The sequence below is a fragment of the Pyxicephalus adspersus genome, chromosome 1 (genome assembly GCF_032062135.1).
Source record: "Pyxicephalus adspersus chromosome 1, UCB_Pads_2.0, whole genome shotgun sequence".
Lineage (NCBI taxonomy): Eukaryota > Metazoa > Chordata > Amphibia > Anura > Pyxicephalidae > Pyxicephalus > Pyxicephalus adspersus.
In genome coordinates this window covers 20,090,480-20,116,730 of record NC_092858.1, presented here as the reverse complement: position 1 = coordinate 20,116,730, position 26,251 = coordinate 20,090,480, and the positions used below count along the sequence as shown (strand labels likewise).

The window sequence follows — 26,251 nt, the reverse complement described above, 5'->3', positions numbered from 1 at the left end:
GACGCACCCAATTTTAAAGGAGGAAAATCTAGAAAAAAAAGATTCTGAAAGATTATTCCCCTGCCAGAGAGAAGAGGAGACAGACGCTGCTGCAGCCAGAGACACACGCAGGATCGGGTATCGGGTGAGTATATTATTTTAATTATTTTATCACAACTTTGTAGTATAGGACGCACTAACTTTTCCCCCCCAGTTTTGGGGAAGAAAAGGTGCATCTTATACTGCAAAAAATACGGTATGTGAACACTTGCAGAAGACAAGAAATGGTAAATAGAATGGAAAAATACAAACTTAGATTTAGACTTGGAAAAACATTTGGGGGTGTCCGAAATAGAAAAGGATCTGAGGGTTCTGGTGGATCATAAACTTAATAAAGCATGCCATGCCAAACTCCCAATATCTAAACCTAACAAAGTTCTTTCTTGTAACAAAGCGTACCTAAACTCAGAATTTGCACTTGGAGGTAGACATCCCTTTTATGTAATGGAAAAAAAAATCTGTTTGTGGGTTTTTTTTTATAAGTGCAACACCTTTTTTTTTTTTTTTTAATCTATTCTCCCTTGAGAAGAGACGTTTATGATCACCCTGTAAAAATATATAAATGGTCCATATAGAGAACTCTGTTCCCCATTATTCACTTTGGGATCATTACAAAGAACACTCTTTGCGTCTGGAGGAAAAGAAGTTTAAGCTCCGGATAAGGAAGGGATTCTTCACTGTAAGGTCTGTGAAAATGTGGAATCGGCTCCCTCAGGAAGTAGTTTCAACAACTACTATAAAATCTGGATGCTTTTCTAGAAACACAGAATACAACTGGGTATTAAAGCTTTTAAGAAAAGATTAGTGACTGTTGACTTGGGGAACATCTGATTGTCTCATGGAATCAGGAAATCGTTTCTGTCCGCTCCCATATCTGGGATATGTTTATTTCCCTAGTGGTTGATGGACTTTTTCCAACCTGACATACTATGTAGATTCTCCTCCTCCTGTGCAATTGTTTGTATCTGTCTGTCATTTGCAACCCCAAATATAATATAACCTCTAATATACATGCTGTGTAATATGTTGGTACTATAAACAGCATTGGTATGCAAAGTCTTCTTTTATTGGGTGTGTGCAGAAAATTCAAAAAAACTGAGCCAACGTTTTTTCTTTACATGGTTCTTGCACGGCATTGATTTAGCAAAATCTGTCTTCTATATCTGTAAATAAGAAAAGAAAATGGACAGCAAATGTAGATATGTTGGACAATATACAGTTTCTTCTCTTCTAATTGTAACTATTCCCCATACAGGAAACCTGTCACTGAATATAAAATGAAGAATGCTAAACATAGTTGAAATGAAAGTTTAATTGTGTAAAACATAATTGGTCTAATAATTGTGCATATCCCCCGATGATTGAGTTTTTTCTGCAGAGATTAGAACATGACTTTTATGCTGAATCAGCGGAAAATTTAAAGTGGACTGGAACCAAAAAGCAAAGCCTGGTTATAGGGAACATCTAGAAACGTTTAGTACCCTGAAAAAGGTAACATTTAAACTTCTGTACTGGAAGCCTCATATTTGTCTGCAATGTAAAATAACCGTGGCATTGCTGTCCATCTTCTAGTTTTATGGATCTGGAGTGAGATTTGGCGATATCCCTGTGCTGGAGAGGAATCTCCATGGTTTGCTTCTCCTTTTGCTACATTTTGTGAATTGGTGCCTCCTACATATATTTTCTATTTAATTACCAGTTATTGGGGGTAGGACGGTTCTAATATGAAGAGGCAAAGCCCTTCTCCTCTACCCCTAAATAGTCCATGCAGAATAATGCATTGTAAATCAATAATGGAGGAAGAAGCAGCTGCAGTTAGAACGACAATGCTGGTAAATAGTGTTTTGCCTTTTTGGGCAAAGTGTCCAGAATTCAGGTTCTTATTAATTGCCTGCCAACTATAGTTCCAATTTGAAAATTGTCGATCAGACAGGGTTTATTGCAGGGAGGGACTGACGATCTCTTGCAATGCAATAGATGCAATATGCAATAAAACTACTAATATAATACTTACCTGATTGCTGCCTTTTGAGAAAATGCTGGGATAGGCATTGAACTTGGCACTACATTGGGGTGAGAGAGCAAATAAGTCTAGTGGAATCCAGATTTCAATAAATTTGTCCCTCCGATCATATAATCTACCCATAAATAGTTCCATAAATTGTACAACTTTGATCCAAGAATAAAAAGAGCACTCTGGGGGCAGAGGGTGAAAGGCATTTTATGCCAGTCTGTATTTGAACAGCTGTTATTGTAACTTTTGTGAAACACATGCATTTTGAAGATTTCACCTGCAGAAAATGTTCGCTGATTTTTAGATTCATTGCCTCATAAATGAACCCTTACTTGTATATTATATTAATTGGACCTGATTTATTAAAGCTCTCGAAGACTGAAGAACGTTGACTACCATGGGACAACCTGGGTGATACAGCAAACCTGTATTTGATTTCTTACACATTATTGCTAATGGTAAATGTTTTCATTCGTGGACCAGATCCATTAAGAGGCGCTGGATCACCCAGGTTCTCACATGAAAATGTATCTTCTCCATTCTTGGAGCACATATATATATATATTGGGCCCATTGCATTAAAAAATTGGAATATTTAACATGGTTACCTGGTTTTGAATACTGGTAGTGACAATGTTTTTTTTTGTAAAAGAAAGGAGGTCCCTTCTTATCTGTCTTAACCGGTGTGATCTCAGGCATGCGCAAAAGGGGCTTTTCCCACTATGTCCCGATCTCAAGCATGTGCAGGTGGGTTGGCACTATTTTACATTTACAGGAGGAAATGTCATCTGATCTCTCACCTGCAGTGTGAGTTCAAGTGATGTAAACAGAAGCCGGAAGTTTAAGGAAAGTCATGGCGGTGCCCGGTTCCTCTGCACCATCATGGCATTGAACCAAATAAAGACCGTCAAAGTGATTTTATTTTCCAGGTTAGGGCTGTTCAACTTCAGGCCTCCAGGGCCATGTACAGTCTAGACTGTCATATATACAGTCATGTTGTGTCTCATTGTAAGCCACTATGCTTCATTTCCAGCTGTCCGGTAAAGCAATACTAAACATGTAATTTTAAAATTTCTAAGTCCTGGCCTTTAAAAACTGAAGATGGGACAGCGCTTCTATTTTTCTTTGTTTTAAAATACTATAAAATTTATCAACCATTTTAACATGAGAACCCTTAATAAAACTTTCAGATCATAGGGAACCCTGCTATAAGTCTTATATCCACTGCTCACAGTATATTAGTATGGTAGTCAGTGGGAAGAATAGCCATTTGTGTCACTTAAACTAACCTGAGAGGTACAAATTCCTCACTTCATGAGGAACCAATCTTTGCAGGAACCCTGGTTGAGAAACACTGCTTTATAGAATTTTTCGCCATAAGAAGAATGGTTATAAGAAACCTCTGCAACTTACAATAAAAAGTGTACTGGATATTGTAGTCCCAAAAAAGATGGAGAATTGGATGGTTTCAAAGACTGCCACTGGATTAAATTTCAGATAATCAGATTACAAAAAAACTAAAAAAAGGCTTTGCTTTTTCTTTTTCTCCCAAAAGGGAAACAACTATTTCATTGGGAAGGACACTGAAATGAAAGTGTATTGATGTGTAATTCTTTTACTGAAAAATTAAAATATTTCTTAATAGACCTTAATGTGATTTTAGGATGTATTACCTTTTGCAGAATCTAATGTTTAAAATTCTTTTTCAGCAGAATTCAGACTGCATTGATCACAGTATGGCCACTACGGTTAGTATTTTGCTAAATAATATTCTTGTACTAGAAATACCAACTTTTTAATATTTTTCAGCCTTACAATAAATTTACTTTTGAAACTCTTCCGGGATGGTAAGGATGGGAAAATCAAAGTAGTACCAGAAGATCCTAAAGTATTTCTGATGTACTTGACAACTCAAGGTAAGTGCTAGGACTCAAATGCATGTGTCATGTTAAAACAATGGGTTAAAAGGGTCAATTTTTTTTTTTTTTGGTTTGTTTTTTTATAATGCAGGCATATTATATATAATCACTGTCCTGAAAGATTGAATGAGTTATAGCTGGGATGTGGTACAGATCTATAGGTCCTATAATTATGTAAAAATACCCAATAATGTCCAACTTCAAAGGTCTGATTAAAATTTTCATTTTTTTTGGCCATCTGTCTGATCATTATCTTCTGTCACACAATAGGAACTGAGGGGATGTTTTTCTGATTTGAAGGAAATCATCCTATGGGAACAAGAGTTGTTCAATGGAAGATTTCCCCTGTATTACTGTTCTGGTGCCAAAACATTTTGGGTTTACCCATCCTTTCTTTCTGGTAACATTGGTAATCCGGGCAATCCACACACAAGAAAACATGTTTGATTTAAATTATACTTCCAATAGGATAAGACAGTTTCAAAAAAGCAAGATACTTCACAACTTTCTGATTTCTGGTGATGCAATGTAATACTACATATTGTGTTCTTTAAAAATGGTCATGTTGATGTACGTTATACATGAAATAAGGATATATTACCTATATGGATATTTGTTACATTGATGCCATTTTTGTGGGTAAACCTTGAAAGAACCAACAAGCCCCTGGGAACGGTTGACTATTGTGGCTGGGGCATGTGGATGTTTGGTTTTATAGTGCAAATCTGTGTTGACCATCAGAAATAGAGTTTTAGGAATGACTCTCTCTGAAAATGTTGTTGTAAGTGTCTCTGGACCACCATTTTACCTTGTCAGTGTGTTCTAACAGGGAATTCCAACCAAGGTTATGGTGGAGAATGGACATCTTCAGTGGTTTTCATTGTGTGTTTCCATTGGTGAAATGTAGCCTTTTCTCAACAGCAAGAAAGATCCAATAAAGATTTAACCAGGCATATTATCCCCTAGTAAGGAAAACAAAACCAATGCCATTTATATTTAGAATGTACACTTCCTATACTCGAATATCTGTTCCTTTAAAAGTATTCCTTGACCTGTTGGCATATAATTGCTGACTATAGCTTGCCATAAACTTGAACCATCCAAGATTCAAAGTTCAGAATGTTTCTTTTTTTCTTGTTGAATATTGCATATACCACCTATGGAGATTTGCTTCTTTCTATTTCCCACAAATAAGTGAATAGAAACCATGCTTTTTTGGTAATTCACTCAAAAGAACAGATCTACATTTATTCTACACATTATTTACTAATACTAATGTGCAATTTGAGAAGAAATATGCAGGCAATTTTCATAAATGTTCAACCAATCCTAGTGTTTTATGTCTAATATTTATATGGGGGTACTACAGTGACAGTTCTTTAAGATGGCACATATGAACTTCATTTGTTGACCTAATTACAAAACAATTTCAGAGTAAGGCTAAATTCTGCAGTCTGCGTGGGCTAAAACATGGTCCCAAGCACTCCCATTAATGTCAGTGAGAGTAGTCAGGACCCTTTTCTCACACGCAGCTGTGGGAGCTGTGTGGTTTCCAAACACGATGTGGCACTTGGCTGCGATGGTTGTGGACGGAAGGTCTGCGCCATGGTCAATGCGGTTTGCAGCTCATAGCGGCACAGCCAAAGTTTGCTGGGTGTCCAGGAGCTGTGGGCTGTATGCTTTTTCCACTTGCTGAACTTGCAGTAAAATGAGTTGGTACAAGAAACTGAACAAATCACTTGTAAACCCACCAGAGGAATGTTGTATGAAGTTACTCGCACTAGGCTAATTGTTTTTGAAAATGCATATTTACATGCTTTGCATTAAAGCCAAACGCACCACAACACAAATAACTACATGCTGTGCTTTGCTACATTTGCTTTGCAAAGAATATCCAAGCAAGTTTAAGAAAAAACAAACAGGATTTTTTTTATGGCTTGAATGCAAAAGGATTATTAGGATTATCATAACTTCAACCATTCCAGTAATTCAGTACTATTTTTTTTTTGCATGTGATTGGGAATTTTTTACAAAGATGTTGCATAGTTTCAAATAAAAATATGAACTTATTTCATATGAAAGTGAAGTTCTTCTCCTATATTGAAATGAGTTGGGTATCTATAAATGTTGACCCAGAATTCCTGGGTGTATATCATTAATAAATTTGGGTAAGTTATCTAAAACTTGGGTGAAAACAGTCTTGGTGACTTTCCTTAGCTGCTTGTTAAAAAGATTTTATTTGGTATGGTTGTGCTTTAGATATGCCTGCAATTTCAGTTTGAGAAGTTAGCCCAAGTGATAAGAATTAGAAGGGGTTTTGTGGCAGCAGGAACAGGTTTGGTTACTGCCATTTTAAGTTATTTGGACCTGTTGAGTTGCTTCTAGTTGTCTAATAAATTTTCTGTTCCTTTAATTTTTAGAATAACGCTTTATTCATGTTATTCTCTGGGCATAAAGTCCTCATCCAAGCCACTTAGCCGTGATCCTTCAGTGGGCTGGCCTTTACCTTGCTGCTTCTTCAGTGCTCCATGGGCCCCAGTACCTATGCATCTTATCATACAAAACAATTTCAGAGTAAGGCTAAATTCTGCAGTCTGCGTGGGCTAAAACATGGTCCCAAGCACTCCCATTAATGTCAGTGAGAGTAGTCAGAACCCTTTTCTCACACGCAGCTGTGGGAGCTGTGTGGTTTGCAAACACGATGTGGCACTTGGCTGCGATGGTTGTGGACGGAAGGTCTGCGCCATGGCCAATGCGGTTTGCATCTCATAGTGGTGCACAGACTGGTGCACAGAGCCACTGTCAATTAGGCACCATGGTGCCATCCCACAGGCAGGAGAACCTAATGGTTCAAGAGGACTGTGGTGGGGGGTGGGGCATTTGCACAGGAATCTGTGCAAATGCATTGCTTTAGTACAGAGAAATAGTGTGCAAATGGGGATTAGCTTCAAAAATTACTTTTCTACTAGGTTACCTGGTTACCAGCTCATTTCAATGCATTGCAATAAATTTTAGATCTCAAATTGTCATAAAATGTTCAATGGCCTTTAATGAAAAATACATTACTGGATTTATTAACTCTTTAACTTCTAAAACTGACATTTTTTAAATGGGGTTATAGTGAGAATTTAGGGAGTATCAGAGGATATTTTGCAGATTAAAAAGACTGCAGCTGTTTTGTAAGATTTTGGCAGAAATTTGCTTCAGTGCTGCTGAGCTCACACCAAGTGATGAGTCTTGGCTCCTATTGATTCTTATGTGCATCTTGGTTCCTTAAAATTGGTAATTTCCAGCAAACTGAATAAATTGTCTTTTTTACCTTGATAGACTGACACAACAGAAATCAGAGCCAGACTTTTAATGTCCATGAATTATATACAGTATACTTATGTAATAAACTACAAACAACAAATATGAGTGCAGACATTACATTGTATAACTACTGGTAATTATGTGCCGAGTAAAAATAAGAAATGTAAGGCTACTAGCCTAAACTGCAAGCTGGCACTAAACTGGGTTCTATGTTGCCAACAATCAGTTATCATTGGTAACCGCATAATCTCATTACATAGAGAATCCAGTAGGAGCACAACTACATGGCTTGGCCTACGGTGGATAAACAATGACTACTGTGAATAGCCAAACCAGCAACATCTTGCATTTGGAATAGACAGAATTATGTAAATAAACCAACATGACTAATACTCTGAGCATTAATCATGCAAATAATGCCTAGGCTTTTGGCCCAAACATGGGGCTAGGAATAGACAGTCAATGTCCTCTTGGTATAGATGTTAGGTTGTACTACTGACTTGTAGAAGCCAACCTATAGTTTAAGTATGCAACCCAAAAAAAATAAAATAAAGAAAAATACTTTTCATAGATGAAGTACAGACTTCCCTTTAATTCAAAGATTAAAGGATAACCCACACTTAAAATTTGTACATTTGGGGTTAAGGATAACTTATCAGTACTATATATTTACAGAATTCATTACAAAGTATAAAATAAATGTACATGACTGTGCCCATAAGTTTAGGAGTAATTATGTCAATGCTTGACTGTTCCCTTTGAGTAAAATACATTTTCTTCCATAAACAAAGCAAAGGGCACAAAATAAAATGTATGAATACACAAAATAAGAATGGGTATTAATACCCTGGCAAAGGGCTAGTGTGTTTTCGGCCTCTCCAGCAAACGGGAGAGAAACCTAAAGCAGGACATCAGGGAAATGGCTAAATACACAGTAAAATACATTATATAGGGATGCCATTTTTTACATTCAAATGGCAAGCTAGTTCTGAAGCTGAACCAACAAGTATACAAAGGTATGTGAAGCAAACAAGCTAAAAAGAATTCAGAATCCATTGGCTTGTGAAGACGTTCACATGTATTAGAACTGTCTATTTAGCCGATTTCCTGAAGTTCTGGTTTAAGTTAAGTTTCCACCATAAAAATTAGATTCAAATAAAATTAAATATTCTAACATTTGCATAGAAGTAAAAGCACTAAAGTACATTTTTTTTAGTATTGCTTTTTGCATGGTACAGTATTTGCTTTAAAAGTAATAAAACCTCAGAATGGATTAAAAGGCATATTATAAAAATTAGTTGGTGTGCAACTCGACATAAATTTATTTCAGTAGTGGAGAGGCGAAGAAGTTTCCCTGTCTGGCAATGCTGGTGACAGATTTACTTTTACTTCCAAACCTAAACAGACAAAAGAGAAAGCATTAAATCACTAAGTGTTTGTATAATAAGAAAACACAAATTCCATTTTTCTATAAAGAGACATGCCATTGCTGAACTCATTCTAAAGAATGCTGCTGGTCGGATGTAGGGATTCAGGTGGTACTAATTTTTTTCACAGATTTTTGGTTTTTTTTTTATTAAAAGTTTAATAAATTTAATATTGGACATATTTCGGTGAGTTATGCCTAAGAATTATAGCCTACAATGTAAAATAAATTTCCATGCAAAAAAAGTAACACTTTTTGCGTGGAAATACAGAGAATTAGAATGCTGGGTAGTTGGGGGGGTGGGGTGTTAAAGGCAATTAGAACACCAACCAGGCAAACAGTATTTTTTTTGTCAACTTCACTCCAGTTTAAGCCTTACAATAACAAAGTGAGAGCAAACAAATGCAGACTCTCTCTAAAATGATAACGCCCAACAGAAGTAAACAGAGGACCCCTTTTTAAAAGGGAAACTTATCAATGGCAGTATACAATTTTTTCTAAAAATGCTCAAATAGATGATATTTGTCTTTTTATTTCTAAAACGTATTGGGAAACTTGTGCCTGGGTTTATTATGTTTAGAAACAGAAGGACAAAACCGTATATTTTGCAGATTATACTTGTCCTCTCTGATATGCACTGGTTGTAAAAAAAAAAAAAAAAAAAAAAAATAAATTAATTGTGTCAGTACTCAAAAAACTTTGCTATTCATTTGTTACATCCCTGAAAAGCAAGGGTTAGACACCACTTCTTTGCTTAACTTGGGAGTAGGAAAAAGAAAACTTCTTTTCCCCCTCATTGCACTTCTCCACTGACCCCCTGTTGATGGGCACTCACATACAAAGCAGGACTGCTGGTCCTACAATGTACTAGGGTGACTAGAACAAAAACAATCCTGTAACCCAGAGGTCGGCAAACTTGGCCTTTAGGCCAGATGTAGTAGTTTGTTCCGGCCTAACGGCCCCTGGTCAATCCAGCCTATCTCCAGCTGGCAACCGAGGATCCGGAGCTGCGGGTTACCGGTCAGGTTTAGGCTGAAACAAACTACTGGAGCCGCATGCGGCTCTTGAGCCTCCTCTTGCTGTGGATCCCTTCTTCCCTATTTACCGTGGCAGGGGAAGTGTTACCGCCAGCCGCTGTAAATGGGGAACATTCCCTCTCCTCCGTAATGCATACAGAGGTGAGAGATTTCCCTTCAGGGGGCGTAGGCATCAGGGCAAGACTCAGAGTCTAACCTAGTGTGCTCCTGCCCACCCCATAAATGGCCTAGTGGCCGGAAAAGATTGCAGACCTTTGCTGTAACCAGAGGGATAACATTCTTTTCATGTTCAAGCAGCCATATTAAATCCTGACTACCGATTACTTACTTTGGTGTGTTTTTGCTAATAGTAGATTTAACCATCTGGGAAAGCGAGCTGGAGGAAGGAGTTTTGGTGATTTGCTGCTCAGGTGTTGTCAGAGGTCCCAACATGCTCACTGAAAAAGATAAAAGGATGTCAAAGAAACTAGTAAATTCATTCTGGTTATCATTAAATCATTGTAGCCTCTGTAAGCAGTAAACAATATCAAAGATCATACAAGTCTGAGTGTAAAGAGAATACAAAGAAACTGGTATTTCCAATGAATCATTAGAATAAAAGTTGCTGACATGAAACAGAAGTTTTTTCTCTCCTGCTTCTTCTGTCAACAGAAAGAACACCAAAGTTTTCCATTCTGCATCATACACACACACACACACACACACACACGTTAATGGAGGGGAAATTTCCGCAACCCCTTACACATGAATGTAAACCCTTTTACCAAAAAAACATTTCTGAACTCACACATCCTTTTAAACGTAAATATATAAATTGGAAGTAAACATTCACACTTATGAATAGCCTTGCACTATTCTGATATATCAGTCACTGGGTTAAGGTTTGACTATTACCAATTACTTCCACACAAACAAGAACATTTTCTTTTGTTCATAATACTTCAACAACCAGTTAAGCATTAGCACAGTCATTGTTATATTAGGCTTAAAAGTAGAAGAGCACTTACATGTCTATTGAGAGGTCTAAAGAACCCTTCACTTTCCAGAAGTTACATAGACAAAAGCACCAGGAAACTCATAGGGAGAATACAACCCCAAATGCTTTAACACAAAGGGCAATAGCATCCAACACCTTTAGCCATAGAAATCATTTTAACAAAATCAATTATCAGTTTTAACATATCAGTATTCATTCATATGCCAACCTTTCATATCAGGAGTCTGAGGAGTGTTGAAAATATTTGTATTTTCAATTACGTGAGATGGGTCAAGGTTTTCAACCATCATGAATTGATTCCAGAAATCTGCTGGCAATGACATTAAACGTTCCATGACCTAAGATAGAAACACAGCTCTTTAGTAACACAAGCTCACCATATAGCAAATAATCAGTTTTATTTTTGTTTTACAGCTGGCAAATTAAAATATTTTGAAACTTTTATGTAGGTGTTAAGGTATATGGGACATCCATAATATTCACATATAATTGAGTGTTGGTGTTTTAAATGCTCCAAACAAAGTTAAAGTTATCTGAAAACCATGCATACTCTAATAAGATGATATCTTATTTCAACAGTTATTAAGCAAAGTGAAGCCTAATGATTACAGAGCTTGGTGTATTATACACTTCTATTTAATAAAACATGAAAAATTTGTAAAATGTAAAAAGTCATAACTAAAAGTAAAGAGTGCAACGACTCCTTAGATAAGGTGTTTACAAAAAAAACATTGCACTTCCTTTCAAGTTAGCATTTTTGGTTATATACCTTTGGTTGTCGTTTCGTATCTTGCAAGATTGTCATGGGGTCAGGATCAGAAACTGCATGACCTACTAAAGTAGGGCCAAACACCTTAGCCAGATTGGTCACATCCATCCTACAGTCTGGGCTCTCTGCCACTCTGCGGAGCACAGATACATTGCATAAATATACAAAGTAAATAAAAAAACATGATTAATAAAACCGGCCTGAAATGTTTATTTGTACCAACCTTTGAAGATGTACTATTAAGAAGGCTAAAGTATCTCTGTTGGCTGCTGGAAGTTCGTCAACTGCTTGATAAATTGCAGCAATGCTATTGTCATCGTCTGAAATTTCTGGAAGGAGAGAAAAAAAAAAAAAAGAAAGAGGAAAACCCTTAGACCAGCAATATCTAGTTTTAGTACTTAAAAAGTGTACCTGAAATAAAAAGCATATGTATGTTCTTCTCTGAAGTAGAATTAAGCCTTTTCCCTGCCTGGCTCGTTAATTATACTTTTACATGTTGATTCACAGAAAAATCACTAAGACCTCAACAGTTAAAAAATCTCACCCTTGCATCTTTTTATACACAAAGTCTTGCGACTGGGTATCGTATGGTTCAGGTTCAAGTGGTTGATACAGCTTCAATACCATCCCTATTGTTTGGAATGGTCACTGTTTTAGTTATTGTAGCCTACATAATGAAAGTGTACAATATGTTTACCAATGTTATTTGACATAAGGGGAATTAGAAACATTAATATGTATGCAGCTCACACATCTAGTGAAAATTGCATTTCTTCCCGACTAATCTGTTACTTTACCTATAGTGGGTACTGTACAGGTGTATTTCATTCTACTGCATTGCTTATAGCCCAAATCTAACAGAACACAAGAGAAATTCTTGGTATCTTTTGGTCTAAAGAATGTCACACCACCGATTGAAGCATATTGGCACATGTGGCCACCTCTTCACCCAAAAGCAGTGCATTTATGTCCTCTTCCACGACAACTCATAATGCCACTAAACAGACATAACAAGTGCTTTATGAAGAGATAGTAGGAGTATGTTCTATTAAGATGCAATAAGTATGTAGCTCCAAGACTCCTTTACATAGCATCTTTTTTTTTTTCATCCTACGTCACCCAATCCAGTGCTTGGGTTGGGTGACATAGGATGAAGAAACCAGGAGGATGGCGGTGCCAGGAGCGCCGGCTCCACGACGATGCGGATCCTGATGAAGGACCCCCTCCGTGGAGGGATCGGACTGCCCTGCGGGATTGCTACTAATATAGCTGCCAGAAATATAAAAAATACTCACCTGCTGCATTCATAAAGGTTTTATTGAGGCGGAAAGTGAGCAATGGTTCCTTTAGGTTGCGCAGAAAGTCTTTAAGGAAACCACACACTGCATGAATGTCGTCCACTTTACTGAGTAAAGGAACACTCTTCCCTCTCAGAAACTTCTCCTTCAAATCTTTAACAGTACGGTCACAGCCAGAAATTCTGTACAGACCAGTCTAAGAAGTGAAAAAAATAAAATAAAGAGCATTGCTCGTATTTTACATAGACAAGAAGTTCAAATATATACCTAAAAAGAAAAAACTATAAAACTCCCCACCACAAAACAGAAGTACACATAGTACCAATTACTATATATATATATATATATATATATATATATATATATATATATATATATATATACATGTTAATATATATGGGTATATGAAAACCATTTGCAGTGTTTTTACAGATGACTACCTAGTCATTTTGTACTGGAATAATGGGAAGACCATCCATACTTTGCAATCATATATGCTTTTATTCCAAAAGCTTCCTCCAGAGATTGTCTTGTGCTTGGCACTTACGGGACTTCTTTTATCACTGACCACCTTTTGAAAAAGTTAGCTGTGTGGACATTATGCTGAAAAATTTGCTTCAGTCATATTTGAATAGTCCCATTTAGAGATAGCATATTATGGAAAACTGTGGTATTTAAGTGTAATGACAGTTCTCCACAAGCCAGAGGGTTCACATTTGTTGTTCTGCCAAGGTTAATTGGGGCACCACTCAGTTAGGAGATCGGAGACACCTTTCTGAACTTTGTTTCTTAGGGGTGTGGCTACCTACAGACTGATTTTAAAAGCTCCCCACTACTTTCTGGAACAGCAGAGCACTGGTTCTGTTGCTAACACACATCCAAATGTAAAAGCAGTATTTAAAGCGTACCTAAACTCAGAATATTTCACTTTACAGTAGTAGACAGGAGTAGACAACCCATTTATGTAAGGTAAAAATTATGTGTTTAGGTTTTTTAACTGCAACATCTTTATTTAAATAAAAAACAAAGGGTCCAGCACCACCCCCTAAATGAATGGGCACACAAAACCTCTCAGGATAAATACATAAAGCATCCCGGGAGGCTCTTGGGTGCTCCTTCAGAGCAGAAGGAGCCTTTTCATAAAGAGAAATATTTGCTGATCTCACGCATCTACAGGAAGATCACCAAGTTTTGCTCTTTTAGAGGGGGAGTGTGCGATATATGGGGAACCTTGGTCAGAGGTGAAGGAAGTTTTCAGTTTACTTGAATTGTGCATTACAGAGTAACTGGACTGAGGAATCATTTAGAATGTCATAGCTTATTGTGTGAAATAAAATTATAACAGTGTGTTGCTTTTATAAAAAAAATATGTTAAAAAGCAAACAGTTGGCTGCCTTGCAATGCACTGGAAATTGACAGAATCACTTTATTGGTGAAGTTAATTAGCAACACAAGGCAGCTTACCTCATGAAGTCCCCGCTGCTCAATTTCACTGACGCAGTGAACAACCAGAGGGGGTATCATTGGAGAAGTTGGTGGAGCAAAGTCAGCAAGGGTGCCCTACAACACAGGAAAGTCAGGTTAGTGACGCGATGATAAATGTGATCTTTTTATTAAGCAAATAGAAGTTAGAAAAGTGCTAACTATTTTAAAGACTGAGCCAAATCTCTTAAAAAGGTTTTACCTCTCCAATACGGACTGGAGTGTTCCCTGATGCAGGGATGCATGGAAGAGGGCATCGCTCTCGACACTCTGGATGTGCCACAACTCGGCAGTCCCGACACTTTAAGGATAGTTTCCCAAATTTGATTCTTTTCCCACAGGGAACGCACGATTCTGGTTTAATTACCTGTAGATTGAAAATGAAATTATAGGCACAGGAAACGCAGCGCAAGGGAAGAAAAGAAGTTCATTTTAATTTCCACTTACAGTTTTAGAGACAAACTCATGAAGTCTCATTCCCTGGTGCTGTGGAGTCCTACAGATGTCGGCCTCATCTATTGGTCTCAAGCTAGAGTCACTACTCCACGGCTGGAGTTGTGCTAATAAAAAAAAGGAACGGTTTAACATATAATAAAAGAAACAAATACATTTTATTTTATAAATACATATATAAAATTCACCAGTTTTGCGACTTCGTGTATAGTATGGTACAGTCTCAATGGTTGACACAGCTTCAATAACTCCCCCGTTGTTTGGAACGGTCACTGTGGTTTTAGTTATTATAGACTCGTTGGCCTACAAAAAATTAAAAAATTAAAATGTAAAATACGTTTAACAATGTAATTAGACCTAAAGGGGAACTAGAAACATTCATATGTATACAGCTCACTGCCTAGTGAGAAATAATTATTTTCTAACGGAATCTGTTACTTTAACTATAGTGGGATAATGTACAGGTGTACTTCATTCCAGTGTATAGTCTATAGCTTTCATTAGTCCAAACCTAACAGTGCACAATACACAAGTTCTTGGCATTTAATGTCACACCACCTATTGAAGTATTATGGCACATGTGGCCACCTCTTCACCCAAAAGCAGTGCATTTATCTCCTCTTCCACGACAACTCATAATGCCACTAAACAGACATAACAAGTGCTTTAAGAAGAGATGGTAGGAGACTATTTTATTAAAATGCAATAAGTGTATGTAGGGCAAGCATTATTTTTATATACTGTATAAAACATACTGTATATAACATATACTGTATGCCGTTGGTACCTGGGCATGAATTTGTCATTACTATCCTCTCCTAAAAATGTTAGCTGTGTGGGTCATGGTGATCAAGAATTTGAATCACTGACCATGAACATGTAAATGTAAGTCAGATGTTCTCCCTTCACTGACTGCATACTTTCATTAGGCCAGTAATGGCAGCTAAGAGTCATACTAAATGATATCTTTAACCCCTTGACTGCTGGCATCCCAAACATTACAGGTACTTTATGTTGGAAAATGGGCAACTTGAGGAAATTGTAAAACGATGAAGGTTCCTTAAAACCATGTAGGGTATAAATAATTTTAGTTACAAATAAAATGATCAACATATATTTTCCGTTTAGTCATACAAACTTGAAAGCTTTGTCTAGCAAAGGTTTATGTCTATGCAGTTGGGACACAGCCATGGGAAATAAGTGTTTCTGCCAGTGACTTCAACACCTCAATTTGTATTTGATCAACAGGATTAAATATCAAATGTTTTAAAGGTACCTACAGGGAAAGGGAATATCACATGCTATGACATTTTCAGATGCTGAGCAACAAACACCAACAAAAACATAATTATGATTTGCAAAGCAAAACTACAGGACATAATAGTTCCTGGCTCACTAACCGGATCCACAGCTAATCCAAATGAACGTGTTCGCTTTGATGGAACAGGAGGACCTTCTGTCTGCTGTCTGGAAGAGCGCTACAATAAATAAAACAAAATCCCAGTTAGATTACCACCTGTTCCCACCCCCTGCCACCAAGTGCATGAACTCTGTTTCATCCATACCCGTTTTTCTCTTTTCTTCAGCTTTACATTTCTTACTAGAGATGAATCCCAGTCCTAAAAAAAAAAAAAAAAAAAAAAGTAAATACATTCATGCTAGAAAAACAAAACACCTGGTTTATTCCAATACAGGCCTCCTCAATTGTACAATACACAGGTGACCTCTCTGTTTTCAGTTTCCACGCAATATTAGAATATTGCCAAAACTTATACAGCACACACATAGTACACCAGTGATTTCCAGCCAGGGTTCCCTGAGCTGTAAACAATGGTCAGTGTAAGGTAGGAGATATATCCACCCTGAATGGAAGGGAGCAGTTTACTATTAAATACCCATGGGGGGTATTTTAAACCACAGTAATGTTTTTAAAGTACACCACACAACCTACTTTTCTGCAGTTATTCATTTAATATATATGTATTCATTTCATAAATATGGTAGGTATGCCAGATATATATGTTTTGAAATCTTAATGTTTCAAATGTACCATGGAGCGTGGGTAAAATCCCTTGAGCAGGAGTTCCCCAAGAACCTGAAAAAAACTTCAAAGGTTTCTCAGGCAAAGAAAGGCTGGATTATATCATACTACATGTAGGGATGGCCAACAAAACCAAATTGTGGCCGATGACTTGCAATAAACATATCTACTAAATTTTGTAGTTTGATTAAACAAAATGTTTTTTTCTGCATTCATTTAAAAAAAAAAAAAAAACCTTTAAAACTTTTTTGTTAATGGTGTGTACTGTACAGTTGTACTTCATAGCTTTCATTAGTCCAAATCGAACAGAATACAATACACAAATTCTTGGTATCTACTGGCCAAAAGAATGTCACACCACCAATTGAAGCATTATGGCACATGTGGCCACCTCTTCACCCAAAAGCAGTGCATTTATGTCCTCTTCCACGACAACTCATAATGCCACTAAACAGACATAACAAGTGCTTTAAGAAGAGATGGTAGGAATAGGTTACATTAAAGTGCACAAAGAATGAGAAAAGGTTTGATGCATGTAGCTCTAGTAATTTTTACATACACTATGTCATTTGTATGTAGGCGCACACAATTTAGGAAGAATTTGGAAGTTGTCCGTTATTCTCTTCTAAAAATGTTAGCAGTGTCCATGTCATGGCGAACAAGAAATCACTGACATTAAGTAAATGTAAATCAAGTGTTGACTGCTGACATCCCAAACTTTACAGGTACCCAATATTGTAAAGCAGCCAGCCCCAGAAAAGGTTTAAAACAATAAAGTATAATAAATCAAACGCGATAGCTACAATGTGCTATAATTTTAAAGGACTAAAACAACCAAATTAGCCCAAACTGTACAGGACATTGGTAACACAGTAAAGCTTTCACTTAGGTGCCTTTATTGCAGTTGTAGCATCTCCCTAATACAGCAGAATGTCAGTTCTTCAGTAATTAGCTGTCTGGTCATTACAGACTGGCCTACAAAATGTAGTTTTTACAGTTTTTATAATTCCCATTAAGATTTTAGAGCCTGCATCTTTCACTACATGGATCTCATTACCAAAGAATCCTCGGTCTTGTCAAAACTGATGTCAGACAGGATAGAACCAGATTCGTCTATTGTAGATAACCTAGGAAAAAAAAATAAAACAGAATGTTTAGTTACGTTAGGTATAGTAATGTAATACACATCTGTATAATAATCCAAGATACATTTTTTGAGTGTGCTAAATTGCAGAAGGGTTTTTTGTCATTTCATCCTATTAAACACTTTTGAGGGGCACCAAGCTGTAAAACACTGACCTATATACTAACTAAATGTGTAATTTCCGCAAACCCCTACCACTTTACCAATGCAGGTTGCTCAGACTCCATGTGCAGATGGTTAAAAAGCACACAATAAGGATTCAATATTTATTCATTAAATATTTTGTGCCTTTTGCCACAGAATATTATGTGTGTGTGGGGGGGGGGGGGGGGGGGTGGTTATGCCTTGCTGACCTAATTCATCTTCTCATAGGAATACTAATTTAGAACCATAAACTAATTTGCCCTTTTTAATTTTAGCTGGTATTGGGGCCCTAAGTTCCTCTTGAAGGGGTGACATGTGCAGTTTATCTTTACTAGAGACTTGCTTTACTAGGAAACTCCAATATATATATCGGATAAGGAATAAGGGAAGCCACAACTCTTGGTCACTTGCAAAAAAATGAATTCATGCAATCTCAATTCACTGTCATAATCTAGCGGATGACCTGACAGATGACCTGAAAAAGCAGGACCAGGTGTATTTTCTTTGGTTATACAATGTGCCAAGATTATGACAAAATCAAAGATTCATTTGTATGTAAACCAATCCTTTGATGTTTCAATATGCCAATTTCAACACTTACTAGCAGCATTATTAGATGGGAAAACCCCCTTCCGGCTTCATCATAGTGGCTGACCAACAAAGTGTCAATATGCTAACCAGTTCTACGCTGCTTGAAACGGGAACATCTACACATTAGAGACCCCTATGTTTAAAGGGCCACTCGTGCCCTTCTACCAATACATTTTAACAACTCACATTTAATATTCTTGATTTACAATATTTTATTGAACTAAAAATATTCAAAACATGTTTTTGCAATGTTGTAAAGCATTTACTGATAGGTGATAATAGCATATAAAAGTAAAGCTCTAAACAAATAATACAGAAATTAAAACATCTGTTTTATAAAGTAAGGGCGGAGATGCAGATATAGGAGCCAACTAGGTGTGGTGCTTTCCACACTGCTGACTAGGACAGTGCTTATAGGAAAAGGACAGATCCCCTCATTTGTTAGTCAAGATAAAAAAAAAAAAAAAAGCTAAGTGAAGCAATTTAATTCTCATTCCTACCTTCTAGTCCCATTTCCATCAGACATATGAGTTCTGTTATTAAGGAAGGCTAAAGCACTCTTTTGCTGTTCGCTAAGCTGGATGCTGCCAGAAGGATCACACATCAGCAGCTCTCGTATTAACATTATTTGACGCTCCTGGGAAAAAAGATGCAAGTCAGTTTTTGCTCTGCTGTATGAAAACAAGGTTAAACTTCATTTATTTATATCAGATTCTGAAACAAGAACTGTTTATGTGTTGCCAGATGGCAACCAGTTAGCTTTTTTTTTTTTAAGTGAGTGATAGAGAAGTACAGAAACCTAAGCAACATAAATTAGTAAAATGCCTAAGCAGAGAATCAATTAAAGTTGAATTTCAGAATATTATGATTTAAAGATGTCAGCCAGTTGACCTGTATGTGAATCTCTACACTTCTGCATGTTAGCCTCCATCTCATCCAATATTGTATTCCTCTCTAATAGCCCTTTCATATAAAGGAGTGCATCATTGACCCACAGAAAGGCTGGAAAGGGTAGGGTCTGGAGGAAAGATTGCAGGGATCATTACTTTTTAAAACTCGCCCAGAAACTATATTATAGTAATGTTGAAAGAGTAAGCAATGGGTGAAATGACTTCAGATAACTCAAATGTGAGATGATTTTTCAGGCAGAATTCTTGTAGACCATGAGTATCAGCAGCCTCTGAAGGCAGAATTTCCTTTTAGAAATGTAAAAAATGCAACAGCTTCTTTCATGTAGATTTTGTGGTTTCATTATATTCTCAGTTTAAACTGCTCATCAGGGAAGCGATCCCATCACAAACATAACTAAAGCCCTGGTAAAGTGTTGCTCTCTCACCAGTTTTTCACACTCTGCCTCTGCTCGTTGTCTTCTTTTAATCTCCACATCAACCTGATTGCGAGCATGCTTTAGCTTCACTTCCAGAGCACTGCGCTCCGTCTCCGTCTTCATCAGCAACTCTCTGTTTTTCACCATTTCTTGCTCTGTTTTTTGCCATTTTCTTCGAAAATCCTCAAAATTCTTAGCGAGCTGAATGAATTCTAAGACAAAGATCGACCATTAGCATTTAGGAAAATGTCAGGATAATTCTGTTTACAAACAAATCCACAGGTGAACTGTACCTAAAGGCTCCACTGGCAAAGCAAAGTGCTTTTTCCTTCCAAACAATCAATTACACTACAGGAAAGAACCTTTGATTGAACAGCGATGGCCTTTCCAATTAAATTCTGTTTCATATTAGTGACATCTAATTCTTGCCAGCTCTGTAGTAATGTTAAATAAATATTGATTAAAAAGTAAAATATCAATTTGCTTGAATTGTTTAACAAGACCCGAGATGATATGCAGAGCGGCTGTACTAAAAAAAAGTAGAAATGCATTGAAGGTAGGGCTAGCAGAAAATATATTTTGTGCATCAAATTTATACATTCATATAATACATTTCATTAGTCCAAACTAACAGAATACAATTCACAAATTCTTGGTATCTACTGGCCAAAAGAATGTCACACCACCGATTGAAGCATTATGGCACATGTGGCCACCTCTTCACCCAAAAGCAGTGCATTTATCTCCTCTTCCACGACAACTCATAATGCCACTAAACAGACATAACAAGTGCTTTATGAAGAGATAGTAGGAATGTTACATTAAAATGTACAGAGTGAGATTAAGGTTTAATGCATGTAGACCTAGCACTCTTTACATATTGTAATTTTAGAGTATGGTATTAACTGCTTACTCAGTGAAACCCTGCCATTCCTGCCGCTATCTTATCTAACAAGGCCTGTTCATGCACTCTCTTGGAAGCACTTTTCCACTTCCCTTTCATATCTCAGACATGACAATGACATCATTCCTCCTTCCCCCACTGGCTGGAATTAGTTTACATTAGCTGAAAATTAAAAGAAATTTGATTCTTTTGTTAAAAGACAGACCTAACCAGAACAATGAGAGGCATTTACATGAACAGCCCTATCTGGCTGCTAGGTGAACCTGCACATTAGTATATAAAGTTTAACACAGGTTTTGCATAACTTTGCCAAAAAGGATGGATGGTGTAATGTGGGCACATGTTTGTTTGATTTAAATAAAACATAGCAGCAAAAAAGTTAGAAAAACATTGTTTTAACATTAAGCAGAACACTTTGAGCTGTAATATAGAAAGAGGAGGTCCTGTGCTAGGTTTCCTGCCACTTCTGGGTGCCCAGGACTTGCAAAGGAGAGCACACAAGGACCAGTCGACATTAGCAGTGTAATTAGCCCATAAACACTTTGAGCATATGAGGGCTTAACAGCAGCAGTCTGTCCCCTAGCATTGCAGGTTTGCAGTCTCAGATCCTCTAGTTTTGCAGGTATGTAAAGTTTTATAGCAGTAAATTTCACTGACTATTATTTGGAGCCCATTGGCGATATCAGGAGCCACATTAGAGGGTCCCTAAATCAGGAATATCAACTAATATCAAGTTAAACAAGAGGTCCTAACGAAGGTTTAAGCATATATCTGATGAAATATTTTACTATTGAGCCAATGCCACAAACTACAATGAAAACCTGTGATAGCCAATAGCCTGTAATCATTAGCTGTCTGTTAGCACAAACATTTCACAGCACATAGGGCACCAATTAATGATAGTGGTACATCAGAGCAAAATTTGGGTGATATACATATACACATATATATATATATATATATATATATATATATATATATATATATATATACACACACACACACACACACACAACCAGCTAAAAGTTGAAGCAAAGTTTAGAAAAACCCTGTGCAGCTAACCAACATATAGGTATGTTGGACTAAGGTCTGACCTAGACCACGCTAGTCCACTCATTCCTGCAGCCTGACTATAACAGCAATACATTTCAGTTCAACTGAGGCACCACAGCAGCAGTCTACTCATTCCTTTACATGTTTACAAAGTTTAAACCTAATGCTTGAAAAATTGTAGTTTTTCAATATTTATAACCGTTTGTCATAAAAGTAGCAAGGGAAATAATATGCACACATAAAAACGTATATACTTACGTGGTTCCACGCCCTCATTGAGACCTTCTACTTGGCGCATTAACTGCTCAAAGAGATTGCGAGCGGTCAGCAATGTGGCCGCCATTTCCCTAGAGAAAGTAATAAAGAATACAATGGTTATAAATGCAAACCAATAAAAAGTAGCAAGTTCACATAAGAATGTGTTCTGGAGTGCTGCATCTTTTTTTGTTATACTGGACCCCTAAATTGCATCCACCCAGTAAAAAAAGTAAATAAAATAAATCTGACTACACACAATCAGGCACTTGATTGAATCCATAGACAGATGCTACAGCAAACCCGAGCTTCAAGCAGCATATATTTCTCTTCTCAACCTCACTGCCATGTTCAGGAACATGGGAATAACATTATCAAAGCATTCTGACGGTCTGCTCATGCTTGCTTAATAAGCCACCACCTGATACAGACATTCCCAACCAGGAATAAGGAAACCCCAAAGCCCAACACTCACCATGTTATTTTACACTTGATTTCTGTTCTGTAGTTAATCTGAAGCCAGAAAACATAGGCACATGTGTACGACATTGCAGCCTTTGATCACTGGGGAGGAGTTAACCTCTTTGAATTATGTGATTCATTATTTGCCAATATATCTGATCAGAGACCAAGGTGAGGATTGGTGGTTTAGCTTAGTTATAATTGGTTGGATGCTGAATTTCTATCTGAACACATCATCATTTTATTAGACGTGTGATTTCATACACACTAGTACTGATACAGCCACTATTAACAAGGGATAAAGGGGAAACCCAAAGCCTAACATCATTTCATTGTCAATGCTGCACTTAACCAACCCAATTGATTCTTCTCATCTGTAATCAATCTGAAACCAGAAAACATGGGAACAGGTGTATTACATTGCAGCCTTTGATTCATGGGGAGAGGGAAACAAGAGGACAGATGGGAGATCCCACTTATATCATTGTGTATTGATCACTCGATCACTTAGATGACTTGAGTATTGTCATTCGATATTTACCAACACATCTGATTGAAAACTGGAGGTGTGGGTTTGAAGTTTGGCTTGCTTATGATTGACATCTGATAAAATCAGTCAATCCATATATAATAAGACAGACGGAGCCATTTTCAACCAGTGATAAAGGATAACTCCAAAGCCTAACGCATCTTTCCACCGCCAATCCTACACCCGACTCTCCAATGATTTTCTGACCTGTAATGGATCTGAAGACAAAACATGGGTGCGTGCGGTGCGCGTGTATGATATTCCAGCCTTTTATTAATGGGCATTTCAAGGTTTACACCCGGGGTGCAGGTTTGGCTTGCTTATGATTGCTTGAGATGGAATAAATTTAGAAGCCATCATTTTATGAGATGTGAAAGTCATTCCATACATTCTAGGACTGAGACAGCCATTCTGATCCAGTGATAAAGAGGAACCCTAAAGCTTTGCACACTCCAATCACCTGTCTATGTTGAACTTGATCAACCTATTTTTCTGATCGGTAATCTATCCGAAGACAAAACATGGGCAAATGTGTATGACATTCCAGTGTTTTGCATATAAGGGGGAGGTAACTACAGGACGGATAGGAGTGTTTTTTCATTCAATATTCACCAATACATCCAAATGAAAATTGGGTGCTTGTTTGGGTTTTTTGGGTCCCAGCTCTCATAGTCCATACATATTACGACAAAAGCTCCAGACCTTTGACTCTGCAGATACGCTTATTAAACAGGATTTCTATAGCACCAACATATTTACGCAGCGCTGTACATTAAATAGGGGTTGCAAATGACATACAGATAGACAGCGACTCTGGAGGAGAGGAGCCTGACCGGAAGAGCTTACAATCTAGAAGATGGAGGAAACAACACAATAGGAGGGGAGATATGGAGTGTGTAAGTAGTGAGGGTTGTAAAGAGGAAGTGAACCCAAAACAAAAAAAAAAAAACCCCACTTACTTTCTTCCTTTGGTTCCTGCATCCTCCTCAGGGTTCTCCCCAGGCCCTTTTAGCTGGGTGCACCACCCGGCACTTTTCAGCACCCACCTGGCTGTTTTTGGGTGGTAATTCAAGAGTTTGGTCACAATAAAGGGGCTGCCACCCACCTAAAATTTCTTCCCACCCAGCTTAAAAAAATTTCTGGGTTGAGCACTGCTCCTGGTATCCGTCTTCGGGCCGGCACGCCACCTTCTCTTCTTCCGGGTTCTTCTTCCTATGTCACCTGATCTCACATCTGAGTAGGGTGACATAGGAAAGACCTGGAAGAGGATTGGGGCCTGCGCAGAAAAAGCAGCTAAGAGCCTCCCGGGATGCATTACGTAAGTATCGCAGGAGGCTCTGCACCCCATTCTTTGTGGTTAAGAATTAAGGAGGCGGTGCTTCACTTAAAAAAAAAAAAAAAACACTTTTTAAATAAAGGGATTGTCTACCCTTTTATGAAAAGTGAAAATTCTAAGTTCAGGTACATTTTAAGAGTATAGAAGAAGAGTAAGCAAGTTTGAAAATACAGGGTACATGAGGAGAGTAGGTGCAAGCCAAATAGGACGAGGCAAACCATTCCAGAGAGTTGGGGCAGCTCTAGAGAAGTCTTGGAGCCGTGCGTGTGATGAGGTTATGAGTGAGGAAGTCAGTAGTAGGTCATTGGAGGAGCAGAGAGAACTTTTTTACCAGGTCAGAAAGGTAAGTGGGACAATAACTGTGAAGGCAAAGCACAGAAGCTTGAATTGGAAGACCAATGGAGAGAACTACAAAGAGATGCAGCAGAAGAGGAGCGGAGGGAAGGATGGATGAGTCTGGCTGCAGCATTCATATTAGATTGTAGAGGAGAGTCGTGTTAGTGGAATACCAGAGAGGAGGAGGTTACTCCTAGATTGTAAGCTCTTTGGGGGCAGGGTCCTCGCCTCCTGTGTCAGTCTGTCATTTGGTGACATATAAAAAAACAAATTTGTCATCACAGGAAAATGTATCTGTACAAGATGTCTCACATTGCCATCTACCAATTGCCACCTGCTTGCCAGGATTATTACAGCCGGGCCCCTCATGCTTGTCCTCCTCTATATATAAATCCGGCTGTGTGTACAGCACCTGTCCCTCCTGGTGTCACCCAATGTCATCATTCAGTCCTTGTTCTGTGGCCTCCCATAGCACCCACATTGGTCTGCAGCCATCAGCAATGGTGCCAGGTTTAGTACTCCCATCCCCCATTGTGCCCATACTGCATGCCACTAATTTTCATCATTATTTTCCAGCCCCTTATTCTTCATTCTGTGATCAATATATTGCTCATACAGGTCCTCTTTATATACCACATTCCTATATTTATAACATGATGATAATGCTAATACATTGCAAGCTGTAATATTTATGTACCAGGTGTGCCCTAAGACCTGAATTATTATAATGGGGTAATAAATTTGCTCTGATGCCATAATATGTCCTATCTGTAACCCCCTCGGTGTAGAACTACAAGTCCCCGCACACCCTGCATGCCAGGACGTCAGGCCCGCTCGGGATAAGGCGGAAGGATGTTGCTCGGTCCCTGGATTATCTCCGACCTCCAAGCGGCCTGCAGTAAGGCCTCAGGCACACCCAGCCCCCGGCTATCCGTCCAGCCCGCTCCTTTATTCCGGGGAAGCGGCGCCTTCTTACCTGTTGTGTCCTCTGCCTGCTTATCACCACAGTCAGGGCATTCGCAGCACCCCGGTATTCCCCCGACACCGCACACGGAGCTCCGGTATAATTTCCGCTCGCAACGCTCCCTTAACAGAAGCTCCCGCTCAAGTTTGAATTGGACTCCGCCCACCGGATAAGCCAATTACCAAGGTAACGACGGGCTCAGCCAGCCTAAAGGGCGGGGCGAAGGTGTTGATTCACTGGCCAGTGGGCGGGAAGTGGGCGGGGTGATACTAGACCGCTGTGCAATGCATTCCTTGTAGTATCGCTGTCTTGGCTGCGTTGTTGGGTCACGTGACACATATAACATGGCTGACATTTGAATGGAAACAATTGTTCTCTGTTTACAGGCAGTGAACGGCTGTGTTGCGGCTGCAGAACAG

At 38.2% G+C, this 26,251-nt stretch overlaps 1 protein-coding gene across 2 annotated transcripts; it reads right to left on the bottom strand.

Moving 5' to 3' along the window:
• Positions 1 to 7,315: 7,315 nt before the first annotated feature.
• Positions 7,316 to 26,009, bottom strand: RACGAP1 (Rac GTPase activating protein 1). 2 transcript variants are annotated; one of them, XM_072403230.1, is made up of 17 exons: positions 25,845 to 26,007; positions 22,209 to 22,297; positions 20,003 to 20,205; positions 19,167 to 19,303; positions 17,845 to 17,914; positions 16,312 to 16,365; positions 16,147 to 16,224; positions 14,935 to 15,049; positions 14,741 to 14,853; positions 14,496 to 14,660; positions 14,276 to 14,371; positions 12,809 to 13,007; positions 11,737 to 11,842; positions 11,514 to 11,646; positions 10,953 to 11,082; positions 10,076 to 10,184; positions 7,316 to 8,681 (listed from the first exon to the last, which is right to left on the bottom strand). In XM_072403230.1, the coding sequence occupies exons 2-17, from the start codon at positions 22,291 to 22,293 to the stop codon at positions 8,606 to 8,608; spliced, it is 1,869 nt and encodes a 622-aa protein (XP_072259331.1). In that variant the 5' UTR covers positions 22,294 to 22,297; positions 25,845 to 26,007; the 3' UTR covers positions 7,316 to 8,605. The 2 variants fall into 2 exon arrangements, with proteins under 2 accessions (XP_072259331.1, XP_072259323.1); XM_072403222.1 differs by having other exon boundaries at positions 14,741 to 15,049; positions 25,845 to 26,009.
• Between the last annotated feature and the right edge of the window lie 242 nt (positions 26,010 to 26,251).

Bases quoted from the DNA above. Each gene is read 5' to 3' on its own strand.
- RACGAP1 (XM_072403222.1), bottom strand. From the start codon at position 22,293: ATGGCGGCCACATTGCTGACCGCTCGCAATCTCTTTGAGCAGTTAATG. The intron at 13,008-14,275 runs GTAAGCTGCCTT...TTCACTTCTTAG, and splicing joins AGCAGCGGGGACTTCATGAG to ACTGGTCTGTACAGAATTTC. The intron at 11,083-11,513 runs GTATATAACCAA...TTTCTATCTTAG, and splicing joins ATACGAAACGACAACCAAAG to GTCATGGAACGTTTAATGTC.